Source organism: Sminthopsis crassicaudata, chromosome 4, assembly GCF_048593235.1.
Source record: "Sminthopsis crassicaudata isolate SCR6 chromosome 4, ASM4859323v1, whole genome shotgun sequence".
Lineage (NCBI taxonomy): Eukaryota > Metazoa > Chordata > Mammalia > Dasyuromorphia > Dasyuridae > Sminthopsis > Sminthopsis crassicaudata.
The window spans coordinates 9,972,480-9,992,180 of NC_133620.1; the positions used below are offsets into that span (position 1 = coordinate 9,972,480).

The 19,701-nt window shown below is 51.1% G+C and overlaps 1 protein-coding gene across 5 annotated transcripts in view; it reads right to left on the minus strand.

The window, feature by feature from the left end:
* The window catches only part of PDE4B (phosphodiesterase 4B), a 667,172-nt gene that overhangs the window by 40,881 nt on the left and 606,590 nt on the right, over positions 1-19,701 (minus strand). For all 5 annotated transcript variants that reach the window (XM_074265715.1, XM_074265720.1, XM_074265718.1 and 2 more), the window contains one exon: positions 5,352-5,464. In XM_074265715.1, coding sequence (XP_074121816.1) covers positions 5,352-5,464 — 113 coding nt within the window. The remainder of the gene's footprint in view (positions 1-5,351; positions 5,465-19,701) is intronic.

Below are 19,701 nucleotides of genomic sequence, written 5' to 3' on the forward strand. Positions count from 1 at the left end.
ACCGTCGCCCCCCTCCCGGCCGTTGGGCCATTCCCCCATCGGCCACCTCTGACGTGGTAGAGCTCTGGTGACACAAGGTCGGGCACTGGGCCCTGGCGAGGCTCAGGAAGACGGGCCCCTGTTTGGAGGCTGCTGGCGGGGATTCATGCCAGCGGGCCGGCTTGCTTTCTTCCTTTTCCTCCCGGCTCACTTTCCGTTCCCCTTTTCTAGTGGGGAGCTTACACATCCTGTTTTGAAAACAGCAACGCTGTGGCCCACGAGGCTCCAATGGGCTGACTTGGCTTGGAGGCCTAGCCGGTTCCTCTGCTCAGAAGGGGACGGACCATTGAAAGCTAGAAATCAGTAAGCCCTGTGACGCCTCTGCGGCCCTTGAGCACTTGGCTCGGGCTCTCCCGACATCCTTTTGCACCTTGAAAGACAATGCCACAGCGTCAGAAAAGGAGCTGAATATATTCCGGCTATTTAATGTCTTCATCTCTATAATTCGGGGAGGGGCAGCTGCCTCAGCTGCAAAAGCCATCAGGGGACCTTCCTCTGAGATCATGCTCAAAGCCATTTGGTCTGTGGCCAGATCCTGGTCTCAGGCGTGGCCACGGGGAGTGGAGGTGCCACAAAACCCAGGATTTCTGCCGCTCTGAAGGGCACTTCCCATTGAAGGGATCAAGAGGGTGAAGATGACATCTCCTCTTCCTTCTACAAGAGCCCTGGATAGGGAGTCAACCATCTCGGTCTCTAACATCCATTAGTTTTGTGACCCTGGGATAGTCACTTACATTGAGCCTCAGTTTTCTCATCTGTATCGTGGGCACGACAGTACTTGCTTGGAGTTGTTGTGAGCCAATAAAACATTATTATCACCATCAGGTTGGTGATAGATATTATGTCACCATATAAACTATGTACACCATATAAAGACCACATGTAAACTATACACTAGATACCATAGACACCATAACCTCCACAATGGGAACGCCGCATAGATCACGGGCCGGTTGTCCACGGCTCACTCCATGGGGAGAATCCCCAGTGGCCCTTCAGAGTGTGTAAAACACTCTGTCCGGGCTCTGTGGAGACCTGGAGGGCGGCGACGACTGACTGGGAACTCCATGCAATGATCACCATTATAACTAGTCCCTGGCCAGTCATTTTCTTCAGTTGTGTCGCTAACTCCTCATTACCCCGTTTCTTGGCAAAGATACTGGAGTGATTTGCCATTTCCTTGTCCAGTTCATTTTAAGGTTGAGGAAACTGAGGCAGGCGGGATCCCACAGCTAGCGTCAGAAGCCAGATTTGAACTGAGGAAGAGGAGTCTTTCTGACTCCAGGGGTGACTCTGGGCACATGGCGCCACCTAGCTGCCTCCTCCTCCTCATCATCCCCAACCATCATCATCACCAACGTCAACATCACAAGGACAATAATAATTAACATTCAGATAGCATCTTAAAGTTTGCAAATATTCCCCAGCTCCACAACTCTGGCTTTCTTATTCCGAGAGTAACTAAGTATTGTGGATGACATGAAACAAATATAATCAATTCCCAGGAGTGGGCAAATGTATACCTGCCACAGAGAAGGTACTAAATTCTATCAGTGAGCATTTATATGACACTGAAGTAAAGTCTGAGAAGAACTTTTCGTCATTTCCCATAATTCTCACAACCATCTTGTAAGGTAGGTCGGTACTATGAGCCCCATTTTACTGATGAGAAAATTGAAGCAGAAATAGGTTCAGGTACTTTCCTGAACACACACACACACACACACACACACACACACACAAACACACACACACACACACACACACACACACACACAGTTAAACAGTTTCAGAAGCAAGATTTGAACTCATCTCTTCCTTCCTGATTCTGAGTGTGACACTTAACTCCCCTTGCTTGATACACTTCCAGAAAAAAAAAAATCGAATCCTCTGATACTACCTATATGACTCTGGGCTATTCATTTGACCTCCCTGGGCCTCAGTTTCCCTTTCTGTAACATGAGAAAATTGTGCTACATGGCCTCTCGGGTTCCCTCTAGCTCTGCCTAGGATGCCACATGCAGTGTATAATACAGAAGAAAGGCCACTGTGTCATCTGTCATGGTTGCTGCCAGACTTGGAAGGGATCCCGGTGTCCTCGTCCAGCTGGTGAGGATGAGAGGCCCCTCTCCAGAATCCTCAACCCACTACTTCCCTTGCCCCCTTCTCCCCCATTCTCTCCCAGGCCGGTCCATCCACTTTGGAGTCATCATATGTGTGAGGGAAGTGTTTTTGCCTGATTAGTTCATGGTTTTTTATGACATTGAATCATTCTTTATTCAGTCATTAGGGATTTTTCTTCTAAACTTTGAAGCTTCTCTAGAAGTTTTAACAATCCTCTGGCTAATTTAGACTTTGAAAAAAAAATCCAGTGGCGGAAATCATGGGTCATTCCTGCCCTCTGCCAGGAGATTGGAATCGAAATTCCAGATTTGGAACCGGAAGGAGCATTAGGGGTCCTCTAGTCTAAAGCTCTCATTTCACAGAAGGGAACTGAAGTGACCGGCCCAGGATCACACCACCAGACCTTGTCTGAGACAGGATTAGAACTCAGATTTTCCTGACTGGCTGCCAAGCTGGTGGGGCCATTTCAGTGGACTGTGGCTTCCATGGGCCCTTCTTGGCTGGGGCACAGAGAGCCCAGGAGAGTCTCCTGCCCTGACATCTGTCGGCCAGCCTGAAGCATGAGGCGTTTGCGGAGTGCTGGAGCGCTAGTTAACTTTCATTGTTTCCTGCACAGCTGCTGCTATTGCAGAAGATCGGAAACTGGACACAATGCAGGAGGCCAGGATCGCTGACTCGCTGGAGCAGCAGCGGCAGCAGCATGAGTCGTGAGGCAGGAGAGTCATCCATCTTCTATCTATTTATCCATCCACCCCCCCCCATCCATCCATTCACCCATCCATCCATCCACCCCCCCACCCATCCATTCACCCATCCATCCATCCACCCCCCCCATCCATTCACCCATCCATCCACCCACCCCCCCACCCATCCATTCACCCATCCATCCATCCACCCCCCCCATCCATTCACCCATCCATCCATCCACCCCCCCCATCCATTCACCCATCCATCCATCCATCCATCACATTTATGAAGACTCCCAGGAAAACTGCAAACTGCTGCCTCCCCCCAAACAAAGCAAAACAAGCCAGTGGAAGTCTGGATAGGACTGTGGGGTTTACAATAAGAGGACCTGGAGGCAACGAGCTTTCCATGCAAGGCAGCAAAGACCCCAAAGAACGGCCACGATTTGAGAGTCAAGCTGAGTGTTTAGGAAAGTCACTGCCCCTCTCGGAGGTCCCACTTTCTCAAAGTCAACGCCAGTTGATCACCACGGTCCCTTTCAATTCTAACAGCAGTCTGCAAAATGCTAGAAGGTCCGAACTGCTTGCTGCACAAACAGGGAAACTGAGGCCCTAAGCAGAGTAAATGCGGTTCCCTTTGTGCATGACTCCTCCCCTTCCACACACACACACACAAACACACGCACAAACACACACATACACACACACATACACACAAACACATATACACACATACACACACAAACACACACAAACACATACACAAACACACACATACACACAAACACACACACAAAACACACAAACACACACATACACACAAAACACACACACACAAAACACACACACATACACACATACACACAAACACACACACAAAACACACACAAACACACACATACACACAAACAAACACACACACAAACACACACATACACACACATGCACACACACACACACACACAGAGGTTTGAGCGTTCTTCTGCCTTTCAGCCCCCTTGCACCGTGACTTGCCCAGAGGAAGCTCTGTCTGAGTACCGGGACCACAGGCATGTGGGCGGATGACTATCTGTGAAAGTCCCTCATTTACACAGAAGTCTCCTCTCAGGCCTGAGGGAGCCCAGACTTTTATCTGGAAACCGAAGGGCTGAAGTACAAAGCAGGGTTGGGAGTCTGGGGCCGGGCTGCTCCTTAGTCACTGCACCTCCTTGGGAGGCTCAACCTCAGTTTTTTGGTCTATAAAATGGGGGCAGGGAAGGGATCAAGGCAAAAAATCAACCGTGCTCACAGAACAACTCAAATGCAAACTGTTCTCAGCTTATCACAAGCGTCCCTTCTTTCTACCAAAAGAGCCAGTGCCAGAATCACTTACAGGAACTTGCTAAAACAAAGCTTTCTCCCCCAACCAGTTCTTAGAAACCCTCCTACCGCATCGTCCCCACCAGCCATTGAACTACTCCCACTTGAATACCTCCGGGCATGGGTAACTCACCACCTTGCAAGCAGCTCATCCCCGTCTAGTAAACAAGCCGGCTCCCGCAGGACACTCACAGCTCCCTCCCCTCCTGGGAGCCGACCCCCAACAACGCCCAGACCACTTGGGTGGCATCTGCCCCCCAGGATATGCTCAGGAGAGAGCCGCACACAGAGCATGCCGGGAGAATCCCCTGCAGGTGTGGGCTGGAACCCACCGGGTGCCCCCAGAGATGACAGATTAAACTTCCGGGCCGGGGGGCCTGGGCGTGGAGACATCGCACCGTGGGGGGGCGGGGGGACCTCCAAGCCCGCCCCCCCCCCCCCCCCCCCGTCCAGGTATGGAAGTGAGCCTTCCCCAGAGCAGAGACAACTAGAGCTTGCCATCCCGGCTCCATAAATTAGCAGGGCAAGCCTGGGTGTTAATTAAACAAATGATATAATGACCCCCCTAATTAAAGCCCTACCAGGGAGAAGTTTTGTTGGGGGATTTACAACACAGGAGTCCTTTGTGGGCAGGAAACTCTCATTTCAAGCCCCCCCCCCCCCGGGGACTTGGGCCCACGGCGCATCCCCCTCTGCTCCGGGCCGCCGCGGCCGGACTTTTTAAAACGCGCCCCGCAAGTGTGGGGAAGCCCTGGCCGGGGAAGCGCCCGTCTCCGGGCTCGCAAGCTCCCACTCCAATGGCTTAAGTGAAGTCAGGCAGCAGCGAATCCCTCCCTCCCTGCCGACTCCCCTCGCTGGGGGCTCCCCTCCCTGCCGACTCCCCTCCCTGCCGACTCCCCTCGCTGGGGGCTCCCCTCGCTGGGGGCTCCGGGGCTCCGCCGAGGAGCTGCCTTCGGCCGGGAGGGGAGCGGCTCCCTCCTAAGGAGCAAACTGAGGGGACGCGAGCAGGGGAGGCAGGGAGGCCGCTGCCCGGGTCCCCCGGGAGAAGGCCGGCGGGCGGGAGCTGTCAGCCAGCCGGCCCGGGTCCGGTAAGGGTCCGAGGGGCAGAGAGGGCTCCCCGGGGCCGCGGGGCCGGCCGCCTACCTTGTTGGAGGCCATCTCGCTGACGGAGCGGTACGTCTGGATGGTCTCCAGCTGGTCCAGGCACCAGTCGAGCTCCTCCAGGGTCTCCATGGCCAACTTCTGGCAGGACTCGTCTGCAAACAAGCACACGGACATGTAGTTAGGCGTCTGCAGGCTGGCCATGGCCGCGGGGCTGAGGCTCGCGCTGCCGGACGGCCCGCAGCGCTCCTTCATCATGAGGCCGGCCTCCCGTCTGGCGCTCCGCGCGCGGGGGGCGGACTAGAGGCCCCGGGGGCCGCGCCCGGGACGCTCCTCGGCCAATGCGGGCCCGGCGCCCGCCCCCTGGCCGGCCTGGGACGCCGCCGAGCTCGCGGCCCGGGGGAGGAGGCGGGAAGGAGGCGGGCCGCCGGCCTCATCTGCATAGCACCGCGGAGGCCCGGAGGCCGGCGAGGCCCCGCTGCCTCCCCGCCCCTTCCTCCCCCGACCTTTCTCCGAGCCTCAGCAGCCCGGGGCGCGGTGATGTCACTTGGAGAGGACCGGGGGCCGAGAAGGGAGAAGCGGGCGGCCACGCGCTCTGCGCCGCGAAGGGAGAAGAGCGGCCCGGGGCTGTGGAGGCTCGGCCTCCCCGGCCCCCTCCCTGCCTCCGCAGCGGCCCTGACAAAGTCTCAGGCCCCCTCCCCTTCCCGGAGAGCCAGGGCTAACGAAGGGGCCCGTGCCGGCGGGGGACGCTGGGAGGCGGCGGGGCCTGGAGCTGGCAAGGGGCCGGCCCGGAGCCCGGGGAGCCCCTCATCCCCCGACAAAGAGGGAACTTGAGTCTCCCCTCCCGGGGCCGGGGCTCGGGGAAAGCGCGAACTGGATTCTCACCCGGGAGCTGGGAGGGCCCCGGCCCCGTGCTCCTGGCGCTGTCCCGGCCCGGCCTCGCCCCGCTGCCTTTAAAGGCACCTTGGGGGACGTTTCCCGAGCGGCTCCGCACAACAAGGGGCTTTTGTGCGGGACCGAGTCCTCGGGGTGCAATAAAAGAGCAACAACAGCGAGCAACTGTTCCCATTTATGGCCCCCCCCCCCCCCCCCGCCGGGAAAATCACTTCGAGGGATGCTTCCTGATCTCAGCGTAACCACGCTCAGTTCTGCCAGGTGCCCGGGCCTGGTAGAATTCTCCATTCATCAACTGAGCAACGAACATTATTAAGTACCTACTGTGTGCAGGCCAGTATGCTAGAGCGGAAGGGGACAGAGACAAACTCCTAAATGCCTGCTTTCCTCTGCTGGAGAAAGCAGCCATAGGCTGTGTGAGCTGCTCAACAAACATTTATTAAGTACCTACTGTGTGCAGGCTAGTATGCTGGAGAGGAAGGGGAAAGACAAAATTCTAAGTTTCTCCTCTGCAGGAGAAAGCAAAGCATAGACATCTGTGCAAGTATAAAAGTCGCACAGGCAGACCAAAAGCGGCTGGAACATCTGGTTAGGTAACATTCTCTCTGCATCGCTCCAGCGTGTACCTGGATCCCCTGGACAGAAAACGGGGCCCACTGAGCCAGGTTCTTGCAAAATTCCAATGATTAATCCAGAAGGATTGGTATAACGCCCTCCCCCCGACCCAGAGCATTAATCTTCCTTTCTTCTCAGAGCCCCTTCCATAGATCTTCGGTCAATAAGCATTCCCCAAGTGACTGATGGGCTAAGCCAGAGAAAGGTGAAAGCCGTCCCTGCTCTCCCAAAGCTCACAAGCCGGTGGAGGCAGAGCATCCATGTATGATGACAACATAGGAGAGACATGTGACATATTCAACATATGAGAGAGACGGGATAAATGGGGCCCACTGGCTCTTGCCATTTGGAGGCATCTTGGCTGATGTGCAGAGCAGGAAGTCTGTTTTAAGGTGAATTTCTGGGAGCCTCCATGACCCCGAACAGGTCTTCTAGCTCCAATTCTATGTCCTACTATGTTCTACAAGCATTTGATTTCAAATTCCAAAATGCATGAGCGTGTTCATTCAGTCATTCAACAAACATCCATGCAGAGTGCCACGCTAGAGGAGAAGAAGAAATTCAGTTTAGAGAAGACACTTGGTAATGGAATAGTCCCTTTCAGTGGGGTATGGGATGGTGGCTGGGGAGCCAGACTTTGAAGCAGGAAGGCTTGAGTCCAATTAGCTTCACACACTCAGTGTGCAACTGAGTCTCAGCTTCTTCATCTCTAAAGTAGAACGAGAACACGACTGGTTCCCCTCCAGGGTAGTTGAGAGGATCAAGTGAGATGGTGAATGTAAAATGCTTTGAAAACCTCAAAGTTTTATCTAAATGACAGTTTTTATTAGTAAATCAACAAATGTGGAGGGCAACATCATACAGGGGAAGGAAATGCTCTGAAACTAGAGGACCCGGGTTCAAATCTTACTCCCCAGATTGAACAAGTTTGACCAAGTGATGTCTCTCTGGGCCTCGGTTTCTCAATCTGTAAAGTGAGATGGTTGGACTAGCTGAGAAGCACCCAGAGGTGCTGATTACACCGAGACTTTGACATGCTGGTGGGAGCAAAGGGTCCTTCTAGAGTGACACATCCAGGAAATCTTCCTGAAGGGGATGACCGAGATAAGGCAGCCCACGTTCCCACGAGCAGGCGAGAAAGCACGGATTGGCCAATGCGTCTGCATCTCTTCGATGCCATTTACCACACGTGGAACCTTGAGCAAGTCTCCCATCCTCTGAGGGTCACAATTTCCTCCTTTGTAAAAGGCTGGGAGGAACCAAGAGGGGAAGATTGGGCAAGCTATTCTCTGCTATTTGCCCCAGCTCTGACGCCATATCCCAGGTAGAGGCAGAGGACACTTCTTTCTAGGAACTACTGAGGCAAGGGGAGGTCAGACAGAGAAAGGCAGAACCCAGCATGACCCTATGTCTGGAGAGTGGGCTGCGGGAAGGGGAAATGCCCGTCAGTAAATGGCTCTCCAAACGTCTACGCCAAAATGAGTCTGATGAAAAGAAGGCCGATTACCTGCCTAGACCAGAGGAGAGATGCTCCGAGGTCCCTTCCAGCTCTAAAGTCTAGGGATTGATGGGCTGTTAAAGCAAGAGAGACAGGGCAGCCTATTGGAGAAATGGGTCCAAGCCCTGCCTCTGATTTATAGTAGCCATGTGACCTTAGCCAAGTCACTCAGTTTGCAATGGGATCAGAGATTTAAAGCTGGGAGAGACCTTAAGCACAGTAGAGTCTATTCTTTTCATTCTACAGATGAGGAAACTCAGCCCAGAGAGAACCAGCATCACACATTATAAGTAACAGAGCTGGGTTTTGAATGGCAGCCGTAGGGTCCTAGATTGAACACTGGGAGATATCCCAGAGACCATTGGGTTAGACATTTTAGGAGTCTGAGGCCTGAGAGCCTCAATACTTTCCCTCAACTCACCGAGACACTACACAGAGGTGGGGGGAAATCTCCCTGCCCCCCAGCGCTGGCCATCTCGGGCTGGCTGCCCACTCCCTTCCCTCCTTCCTCTCCCCAAAAAAGGTAACATGAGGATTCCGTACACACAGCCCTGCCTGAAGGAGGCCTGGGGGAAATAAACTTGACAACCATAAAGCAGATATGAATGAAATGATAAAACGTCCTAAAAAGGGGGGAGGCATAAACTAAGAGCAAACTTCAGGAAAAGTGCTACCCTCTGGGTAATTTGGTGCCCTCTGGGTAATTTGGGGCACTCCCAGCAGGAAGAGACTTGAGAGATCAGAGAGATCATGCCATCCAACGTTCTAATTGTACACTGGAAGGCAAATGGAACCAGACACACAGTCTGCTCACCTTCCTGTCAGTTCTCCCCTAACAGTTTCGAGTCGAAGCATTTATTAAGCACCTACTGTATGCCAGGCACTGCGCTAAGGGCTGAAGTGTTGAACTGGAAATCAGGTGAATAACCTAATGAGTATGGCATTCAAAGCCCCCAGGAAGAAAAAACAGTCCCCCCCCCTTTTTTTGGTTGAATTGACAGTAATCCCCTGGCCACTGCCACCAGTTTCAGAGAATAGGTGGTTTTGTTTACCCCCGAACAAGAGCAAACTTCAGTATAAACAGGAGTTCAAATTCGGTTTCCTGTATGTCATACGGTGCAAACCGCCCAAACCGCAGGAGGTGACTTCCTCTGTCCGGGTCCCAGGGCTGGGGCGGCCGGCGATGCTCCCCGAGCCGCCCTGCAGGGACTGCCACATACCTTCCTCCCTCCTGCCTCCTGGCTTCTCTCCCGGGCTGCCTCAGCCGGCTCTCTCCTGCCTCTAGAAACCTCCCGGCTCGTATCTGGGCCCCCCGGCTGCCTCCCCCCGGGAGCGAGGGAGGCTGAGGGGCAGGGGCGAGCAGCCTCCCTGGCGTGGCTGCCTCCCGGCTCTCAGCGCAGCCGCCCGCAGCCCGAGCCCCCCGGCTGGCCCCCTGCCCCGGCCTTTTGAAGGGGCTGATATGCAAAGCGAGTGAAAGGTGATCTGTCAGATTTCGCCTCTGGAGGCTCGGGTTTCCTCCAAGAAGCGCTGTAATCCCGGCGGCAGATGCGCTTTGGCAGAAGCTGCCACCGGCCCAGACCCTCCCCTCCCCCCTCCAGCCTGGCTCTGACCCAGAATAGCCAGCAGCGGGCGCGCCAGCTGCCCAAAGGCCCGCCAGCCTCCCTGCCTCCACCTGGCCTGCGCCCCGGCCGACGTTGGCAAGGGCAAAACAGGCCTTCTGAGGCTTTAGAGGCCCTGGCGCTGGTCTGGCAGGGAAGGAGGCTGGGTCTGGCTCTGGGGGCCCTGGGGCTCTCCCAGTGCCAAGGCCTCGGAAATGCCAGCGGGAAGCTGGAGCCGAGGCTGGGGAATGAGGAGGGACTCTCGAGCTTCTCCAGTCAGAGGATCAGAGACAAGAGAAGAAGGGCCCGGGGAAAGGGGCCCGGCCACCAGGCCTCAGTGAGAAGTCTGTAAGAGACACACTGAAGGGGTTCCAGCTGCTGGGCGCTCTGCTAAAAGTGGGCACACAGACAGCAGCTAATAATACAGGCCCTGCCCTCAGAGCCCACAGGGTGATGAGGGAGCCTGCAGATAAAGGGCAGCTGGGAAATGGCATGGTGCCGGATTAGGGGGGCAGGGAGAGGGGGAACCCCAAGGAAGACTAGAGAAAAGCTGCAGGGAGAGAAGTGGAGTGAGATCCCCGGAGAGCAGCACCGGTCTGGAGAGAAGGTGCTCCAGGGGAGAAATGCAGGGAGTGGGAAGGAGGGAGAGAGGGAAAGAGAGACTGACAGAGAGTCAGAGACAAAGAAAAAGAGAGAGAACAGGAGAGAGAGACTAATGCAGAGAGACAGAGACAGAGAGAAAAGACAGAAAAAGAGAGAGAGAACAGGAGAGAGAGACAGAGAGAGACAGATTCAGAGAGAGACAGAGACAGAGACAAAGAAAAAGAAAGAGAGAACAAAGAAAAAGAGAGAGAACAAAGAAAAAGAGAGAGAGAACAGGAGAGAGAGACAGGGATTCAGAGAGACAGAGACAAAGAAAAAGAGAGAGAGAACAGGAGAGACAGACAGATGCAGAGAGACAGAGACAGAGAGACAGAAAAAGAGAGAGAGAACAGGAGAGAGAGACTAATGCAGAGAGACAGAGACAGAGACAAAGAAAGAAGAAAAAGAGAGAGAACAGGAGAGAGAGACAGGGATTCAGAGAGACAGAGACAAAGAAAAAGAGAGAGAGAACAGGAGAGAGAGACAGGGATTCAGAGAGACAGAGACAAAGAAAAAGAGAGAGAGAACAGGAGAGACAGACAGATGCAGAGAGACAGAGACAGAGAGACAGACAAAAAAGAGAGAGAGAACAGGAGAGACAGACAGATGCAGAGAGACAGAGACAAAGAAAAAGAGAGAGAGAACAGGAGAGACAGACAGATGCAGAGAGACAGAGACAGAGAGACAGAAAAAGAGAGAGAGAACAGGAGAGAGAGAGACTAATGCAGAGAGACAGAGACAGAGACAAAGAAAAAGAGAGAGAACAGGAGAGACAGACTGATGCAGAGAGATAGAGACAGAGACAGAAGAAAAAGAGAGAGAGAACAGGAGAGACAGACAGATGCAGAGAGATAGAGACAGAGACAAAGATAGAGAGACAGAGACAAAGAAAAAGAGAGAGAGAACAGGAGAGACAGACAGATGCAGAGAGATAGAGACAGAGAGACAGAGACAGAGACAAAGAAAAAGAGAGAGAGAACAGGAGAGACAGACAGATGCAGAGAGACAGAGACAGAGCCCACTGTATGTTGCTCCTCTTCCTCTCCTCCTTCTCCCTCTCCTGGGCCTGGCCTCTGGGCACTAACATGAGGAAATCCTGGCTGCAGATGCAGAAAAGAGTATAAGATCCTGGCTGGAAGCAGGCACGGGGACTCCAAGGGCATCTAGTCCATCCTTCTCATTTGGCAGAGAGGGAAACTGAGTCCCAGGGGGTGAGGGAGTCACCCCATGCTCACACACAGCAGTGAAAGCAGAGTCAGGATTCGAACCCAGGTCCTCTGTCTAGTTATCCACGCCCCCGAAGGAGCACTAACTTGCCTGGAGCCACAGACGAAGGAGCCTGGAGCCCGTGTGCAGCCTGGGCCAGTGGCCTTGCTGTAGCCCAAACTTTGGGCTCCGTAGCCTGGCCCTCTCCCTTCTTTCCCTTCATGGAATCCCAGAACTTAAACACTGGAATCGAGCTTGGAGGTCATCACTGGGCAACGTTCTCATGATGGGGAAACGCGGGGCTCAGAGGAGAAATGAGCAGCCCAAAGTCATTGAGCTGGTGCTGACTGACCAAGCTGAGTAAGAGCTCATCTCTTATTGCTTAGTAAGAGGCAATGGAGTACCGTGGTGAGAGCTCATCGCCTGGCTCTGCCATCGGCTAACTGGGACCTTGGATTAATCCCTGGGCCTCAGTGTCTCGGTCTGAAAAGAGAGAATTGTGGTCTTTCCTGAGCCTCAGTATCCTTCTCTGTAGATTTAGAGGCTTAGTTAAATGGCATGGTCTCTGAGGTTCCCCTCACCCCAGGCTTCAAACAAACTGCTGACTGCTTTAACCACTGTACCACAACTCCCTCCAGATCCTTTTTCTCATCCTTGAACTTCCTGCCCCCCCCCCCCCCTCAGCAAATCTGACAAACTCATTTCTATTAAAGGATTAATGGAGGATGAGCTGTCCAGGCAAGCAGTAAACATTTGTGAAGTACCTACTATGTGCACAGCACCCAGGCTCTTAGGCAGGGTCTGCTATTTATTATTACCTCTTTTACTTTGTGTCAAATCACTTCTTTTCTGAGTCTCGATTTCCTTCTCTGTAACCTGAGGGGACTGGATTGGATGGACTCCAGAGTCTGCTTCAGGTCACAAACTAGGATATTAAAAGGAGGAGGGTCCAAAGGATAGAGTTGAGCCCAAAGGAGCAAAAGAGGGAAGAGGATGAGAGTGGGTGGCTAAGACCCTGAGGGTTAAGATCCTTTAGAAGGGGAAGGAAGAGGAAGAGAGCAGCAGATGTTCTATAGAATCAGCTATTTCCTCCCGGTGGGCAGCCCCGATGGAGTTTCCCACTATCCCCCACGGTAGTTCTCCCACAGCTCCTCCCACATCCCATACCTTGCTGTGTGTGTCTCTGACTCCTCTGATGTCCAGTCATTCTATCCCCTCCCCCCCATCAATTCTGTTAAATGGGGAGAATGATATACGAAGGATAAATGAGATAAGATCAAACCAGCAGGCATATATTAAGCACCTACTATGTGCCGAGCACTGTGCCCTGGGAATACAAAGAAAGATAAAGACAGCAGTCTATCTCCAAGATGCTCAGGCTGAGCGAGACAATATGCAAACAATTGCGTCCAAACAAGATCAGCTCTGGCTAAAAAGGAGATGATTGCTAGGAGGAAGACTGACATCCAAGAGATGGGTCTGTTGTAAAAGGTGAGAAAATTCAGGCTGAGACTTGAGGAAAGCCCAGGGAAGCTAGGGACCAGATAAGATAATGTGGCTGCACTTGGAGCCACAAAGATCCGAATTCAGACCCTGTCCCAGTCTCTGACTAGCTGTGTGACTCTGGATAAGTCATCTGGTTCTCTCACCTGTAAAGCAGGAATAACAAGTGTACCTACTTCGCCACAGGATGGTTGAGAAGATCAAGTAGATAAGCATTGCAAAGAGCCTTGCAAACCTTAAAGTGAGAAAAGATCTTTGTTGTTCTCCTTAACTCTGAGGAGGGGGAACCCCCCACCTCCTAAGGTAGCCCCTGCACCTTTGGACAGTTCCCCAAGGGACGAGGACAGCCCCTTTTGGCCTCCATCCTTTCCCCAAGAGGAACAGAGGAGAGATTGCTTCTCCCTTCTCCAACTTCTGGAGGCTGGTTTGCTCTACTCTTCAAAGCAGGAAGAGAGGAGGGCTAAATAATTATAATTAATCCAATAATAATACCTGGTGTGCAGAGGACTTTTTTTTTTTCTCCAAAAAGCTCAATGCACTAGTCATTATGGCTTACAACACGGGCAGGGCATAGCTATAATTATCTCCATTTGACTTGGGGCACCGGTTAAACAATCAGAGGCTGAGATTTGATTCAAAGTCCTCTCTAGACTTTTCCCTGGTCAGTGAAAACCAGTGTGCAACTTTTCCATTTTCTTTGCACAGATCCTAGCTTTGTTGAAGTGGGCTTTGCCTTATATCCTTGGGAAATGTTGAAATCCAAATTGGGTAAGTTATAGCTGTTGTTTCCTGGTTTCCCTCTTCTCTGATGCTTCCAGCTTGACCTGAGTAATAATTACTCAGGCCCTCCTCCACCATCACAACAACAATTAAAAAAAAAGACAGGGGAAGGAGAGGATGGAGATCACAGATTCTGAGCTAGAAGGGAGCTTAGGTCAAATCCAGCTATTTCACCTTGCAGAAGAGGAAACCAAAACACGAAGATATGAAGAGGAGGGCCCAAGTAAGTGCCAGAGCCAGCATTTGAACTCGGGTCTTCCATAGCCTGTGCTGTAGGACAGAAGGAGTTATAAAAAAGAGGGATGAGAGCCATGGGAAACATCCAGGCCAATGAGTCAGTGATCCTGACACTGGTGAAACTGTGTAAAATAATCACTGAAACTGTGTCCCCTTTGGTCTGTAAAAGAAGAGACATTCGGGGTCTCCCAGACTCCAGAGACTTTGGGGGAAGACATATTTTCCAGACAAAACTTTTTTTCCTAAGACAACCTCCATCGTTCAATTGGAAATCTCGGGCAAAACATCCCCTATTGATCTTTTGGATTGCCGGATCCCCATTCAGGAAACTCGGAATTCTGAAAAAAAGCAAAGCTGAATATGATCCTTCGGGGAGAGAAGGATATTTAATAAAATAAAAGTGGATTAATTAGATTAAAATGTAAAATTAAAGAAGGACTTATACAAAATAGCAAAGAGCCGAATGAACAGAATCAAGAGAATGTTGTATGCAGTAATAATAGCGTCGTTTTAAGAACAACTTTGAGCAAATGGGTTATTTTATTATAAATAACCACATTAAACATGAAGCGCATATGAAGGGAGATGCTAACTGCATCCAGAAAAGGGCTGAGAAATAGAAATATGTATAGGATAATTATATATATATACATATACATATACATATACATATACATATATATATGTGTATATATATGCATATATATGTGTATATATATATATATATACATATACATATACATATACATATATATACATATATATACATATATATATATATATATATATATACATATATATATATATATATATATATATATATATATATATATATACAGTCTAATAGGAGTCATCTCCACAGGGTGGGAGGAAACAAGAAAAAAAAAGAAAAAATTCTATGGTAATCTTGTTGGATATTTGAAAGGAATGGAAAATTGTGCACAGCGGATTTGCAGTCTCCTGTACAATCATGATTATTATTGTACTATGTTATGGAAATATGGATATTCCCTAAAGAAAAGAAAATGGCGCACTGGGCCAAGTGGTTCAAATTCCATGTTGTATATAACCTAAGCCCAGAAAAATGAGGGGATTGGGCCCCTCCTGACCCACCGTCACTCCATGGGCTGCCAGTGGCTGGTGCTCTCTCTCCAAAGCTGAGCGCAGCAGGAGCAGAGCCCGCCTTTCTAGCATCATGTAAGGGCAGAGCTTCCACCACTCGGGTTTTAAGGAACAGCCTTGATGGGTTAAGGGGCTTGCCGTGTCAGAATTGGGACTCATAGTCAGATGTGCTGATTCCAAGATCTCTCCGTGCACACTGCTGCCGCTCCTTGCATTTTCATCCCCGTTTTATAGCTGAGCCACAGAGCTAGTAAGTCTCAGAGGCAGACCTTGAGCCTCTTCCCACGGGGTCCCGGGGACTCTGGCACTCAGGCAGTACCGTGAGCCGGATGAGAAAGCTGAAGTCCAGACATGGGCCAAGGAACTTCCCAGATAATGTCGCTTCAGGGGAGCCGGATGGGGATGTGCAGTTAGCCGGCGATTCAGAGATCACTCATGGCCGGACCCAGACCACAGGTCCGTGCTGACTAGAGTAGGGCTCTGTTCTCGGCCAGGAGGATCAATGTTTTTATCCTTGATTTGGATCCCCAAAGTGAGGCGCAAAGAGCAGCATGGATTCCGTGTCAGGCCCCAGGGATTCCAATCCTCCTTCTCCCACTTCCTACTGGCCAGACATCAGGGAAGTCACTTAGATCCCCAGTCTCCCTTTGGCTCTCTGTAAAATGACTAGAAGAGCTCCTGCTCCTCCAAATCTAAGATTGTCTGGTCTCTGGAGCAGGGGCGCCCCTATAATCCCAGGCGCCATTTTCAACGACCACCTTACTTTCTTTCTTGAAACCTGTACAATAAGCCTTCCTAGAATGTGATTACATGAAACTTGAGGAGCATTTAATTCAGATACTCAGATTTTCCATGAGCAAACGCATTTAAAATCCTCTGGCCTTTGGGGCAGGCTGATATAATCTTCTCACTCTTCAGCTGCAAATGGCAAGAATCACCACTGGGTTGGTTCACAGAGGAAAAATGTTAATGCCTTCGAGGGAAACCAGAGCAGAAAGTAGGCCACTTGGTACCTCTCATTACATATAACTTCTCTCAGTGACTGCAGATAATGCGACTAAAAATCCACCGGATCCTCCCTCACTTTCCCCATGGCCACGTCTCCATCAGACAGCCTGGGACCTGCTTCCCTGTGCTCCCACTCCCATGCTTTCTCCCGTTTTGAGGTCCTCTCTCCCATGGGCCTCCAGGCACACAACCTGTGAACCTGGCCATTCTTCAGGAGGAAAGGCTGCTCTGAAGTGGGAGGCCCTGGATTCTGGCGACTGTGGGTGAGCTTGAGCAAGTCCTCATAGAGTGAGGGGGTCACGCCGATGACCCACTCTGAAGTCAGGGGCCGTGTTGGAGGGAACCAATGGAGTCTTCTTGCCAAGCGATGAAGGCTTCAGAGTGTAGGAAGATCCCGAAGACATCCCCAAAGGTCTGGGGGATCCCAGACTTGTAGCCAGAGTCCGGCCCTCTCATTTTACAGATGAAGAAACTGAAACCCGGCATTTTGGCCAAAATCACAAAGGGAGTTTACATCCAGCCCTCGATGCCGGGCCCATCTCCACAGATCCCCAGGCAGGACATATTCAATTCAATTGAACATTTCTTACTTCCTGGAGGTCAAGACAGGGAAATCCCCCGGCTGTGAGTTTCCTCTCTGGGGTCTGTGTATGAGAGAGGAAAAGGGGGACGCACAGCAAGTCACACAGAATGGCCAGGCGTGGAAAGGATGGACAGGTGGCTATGGCAAGAGGAGATGCAATGACAAAATCCTCTCTATAAAGGTAATGTAAATAATGTAAATGTAAATGCAAATTTTATTTATGTGCTACTGGATTGGACCAATTTTATCACATTTAGAAGGATAAACTGAACATACTGTAATTTGAGGGGGAAGACTCACCAATAAAAGCTCAGAGAATTAGTGATAGGTAAATCATTTAATCCCCAGTGCCTCAGTTTCCCCATCTGTGAAATGGAAATGAGAACCTCCTATCGGTCACGCCTCTTGCAAGCACCACAGAAGCACTGAAGAAGTGGGAGCTTTGTCTGGGGAAGAACCCAGCCTCCCTCCCCCTCTTTTCTCCTCTTTACCCTTGGAGCCTTGCTGCAAGCACTCACTTCCACTCTCTCCCTCTATTCCAGCCCACTTCTTCTAGCGGAATAATGCGGTGCCTGTTCCAATGTGATTAAGGATTTCAGTGTTCAGTTTAAACTAATATTTACCAGGGGAGCCCTGCCAACATAAATGTGCAGAGAAGCAAAAAAATATGGGCTTGGATCAGCCTCCCCGCCTCCCCCTCCCACCACCCCCAACACCATTGCCCAGGAGCACACTGAGGATGTTGTGTGTGCATCCCTGCCAGCTCCAGGACATCCCCCGGTCGTTGCACCGGGAGCTGCAGCGGGGCCGTCACAGCTGCAAACACAGAGCCTGAGTTTTAATAGGGTCACTGTTGGTTGGGATTCTTCCATCCCCCTCTCAATGCCCATGGAGGGTGAAATGCAGCTTGGGAAGAGTCTCAGCCCCTTTACCAGCATCATCTCCATCACTATCATCTTCATCCTCCTCATCAAATGTTTTACAACACCTGGATAGACAGCTCTCTAGTTCGGGACGTTGGAATTAAAGTCCTGGAATTTAAATATGGCTTCTATCAGAAAGTCCACGTGTGATGTTGCTGAAATCGCTTAAGTTCTCTGGGCGTTAATTCTTCCATGAAGAAGAGGGGAGTTGGCCGGGTGGTTCCTCCCAGCTGGTGATCCTATGGCTCAGTGTCCCAGAAAGTGGGAAAGCCCAGCTGAGGGGGTTCCAGGGAGAGGTTTCAAATGGTTGTACTCAGGATCAGAAAGGATTTCCTCCCACAAATCCAGTGTGAAAAACAGAGAGGGCCCTGAAAGAGGTGTGGCAGGGGTGATGAGGTCTGAGCTGAGCATAAGGGGCTGCTGGGAAGAGTGACCCAGAATGCTGGGGCTGAGGCGTCCACTGGAACATCCAGGGGCTCAGTTTCCTTATCTCCCACTTGTTATTCATGGACTGGACCAAGGAGGGATTTGGTGAGTCAAGATATCAAGAGAGAAAAAGATCAGCAAAAAGTCCTGAGAGCTCAAGTTTCAGCTAGGAGCCCAGTGTTGCTGATCCTAGCCAAAAACAAAGCCTATGGCCAGAGAGATCCAACAAACAAACAAAAGAAAGCAAGCCCCTCCTTTTCTGTCCTGTGGCTTTTAAATTCCAGGAACCTGCTGGGAAGGTTGGGGCCAAGAACTGAAAAGCAGTGGAAAAGATGAGTACAGAGGAAGACTGCTGGGGAGCAGGGCGGGTCACATGGAGCATGGAGAGCAAGGCCATGCTAGGACGGCCTAAGCCCCCAACTAGGTTTGAATTTGCTTTTCTTTTGGAGAGGACAGAGGGACGTGGGCATACTCCATTATCCACATGAGGTTTCCACAGCTGTGGGCTCTGGTGCTGAATGGACTCCCAGAAACCAAGGCCTAAAGCCCAGGTGAAAGGCAGACCAGAACATCTAATTAGAGAGAGAGATGAAATAGGAGCCAGAGACACTTACCCCTAAATAAGGGATAAGCTGGATAAGGGAGGGAAGGAAAGATGAAGAAAGGAAGGAAAGAGAAAAAAGGCAAGAAAGAAAGGAAGAAAAGAAAGAAAGGAAGAAAAGAAAGAAAGGAAGGAATGAAAAAGGAAGGAAAGATGGAAGGAAGGAAGGGAAGGAAGGAAGGGAGGGAAGGAAGGAGAGAATGAAAGAAGGAAGGAAAAAAGAAAAAAGAAGGAAGAAAGAAAAGAGTCACAATTTTATAGGGAGATTGACCTTATGGGATTAAAAGAATTGTAAAACATCTTCAAATATGGTAAAATAAAAATTCCAATGATTTTGGAATCTGAGAGCTTGTGTTCAAAGCCTATCCCTACACTCACCAGTTCGGTGACCCTGGGCACATCGGCGGTGCTCTGGACCTTAGTATCCTCCCCTCTTGGAGCTGCCGCCTTGAGTACGTGGGCTAATTACTTCGCCTTTCTGACAAAGCTCTCCTTTAGAAAATTATGAAATTCAACTAGGCAATTACCAAAATCCTCCTGCCTCTGAATCCTAAGATGAGCACAGGAGGTCAGCAGAGAGAGGATCACTTAGTAGGGAGAGCTGCTCAGAAGAGATAGGACCTCAGCTGATCCTTGAAGGAGAAGTAGGAAGGGGAGAGATGAGAAGGAAGAGCAGAGCAGGTTGGGGGAACTGCCTGGGCCAGCACGTGGAGTCCGAGGACCTGAATGTGAATCCTGTCTCAGCCCAGTTACTCC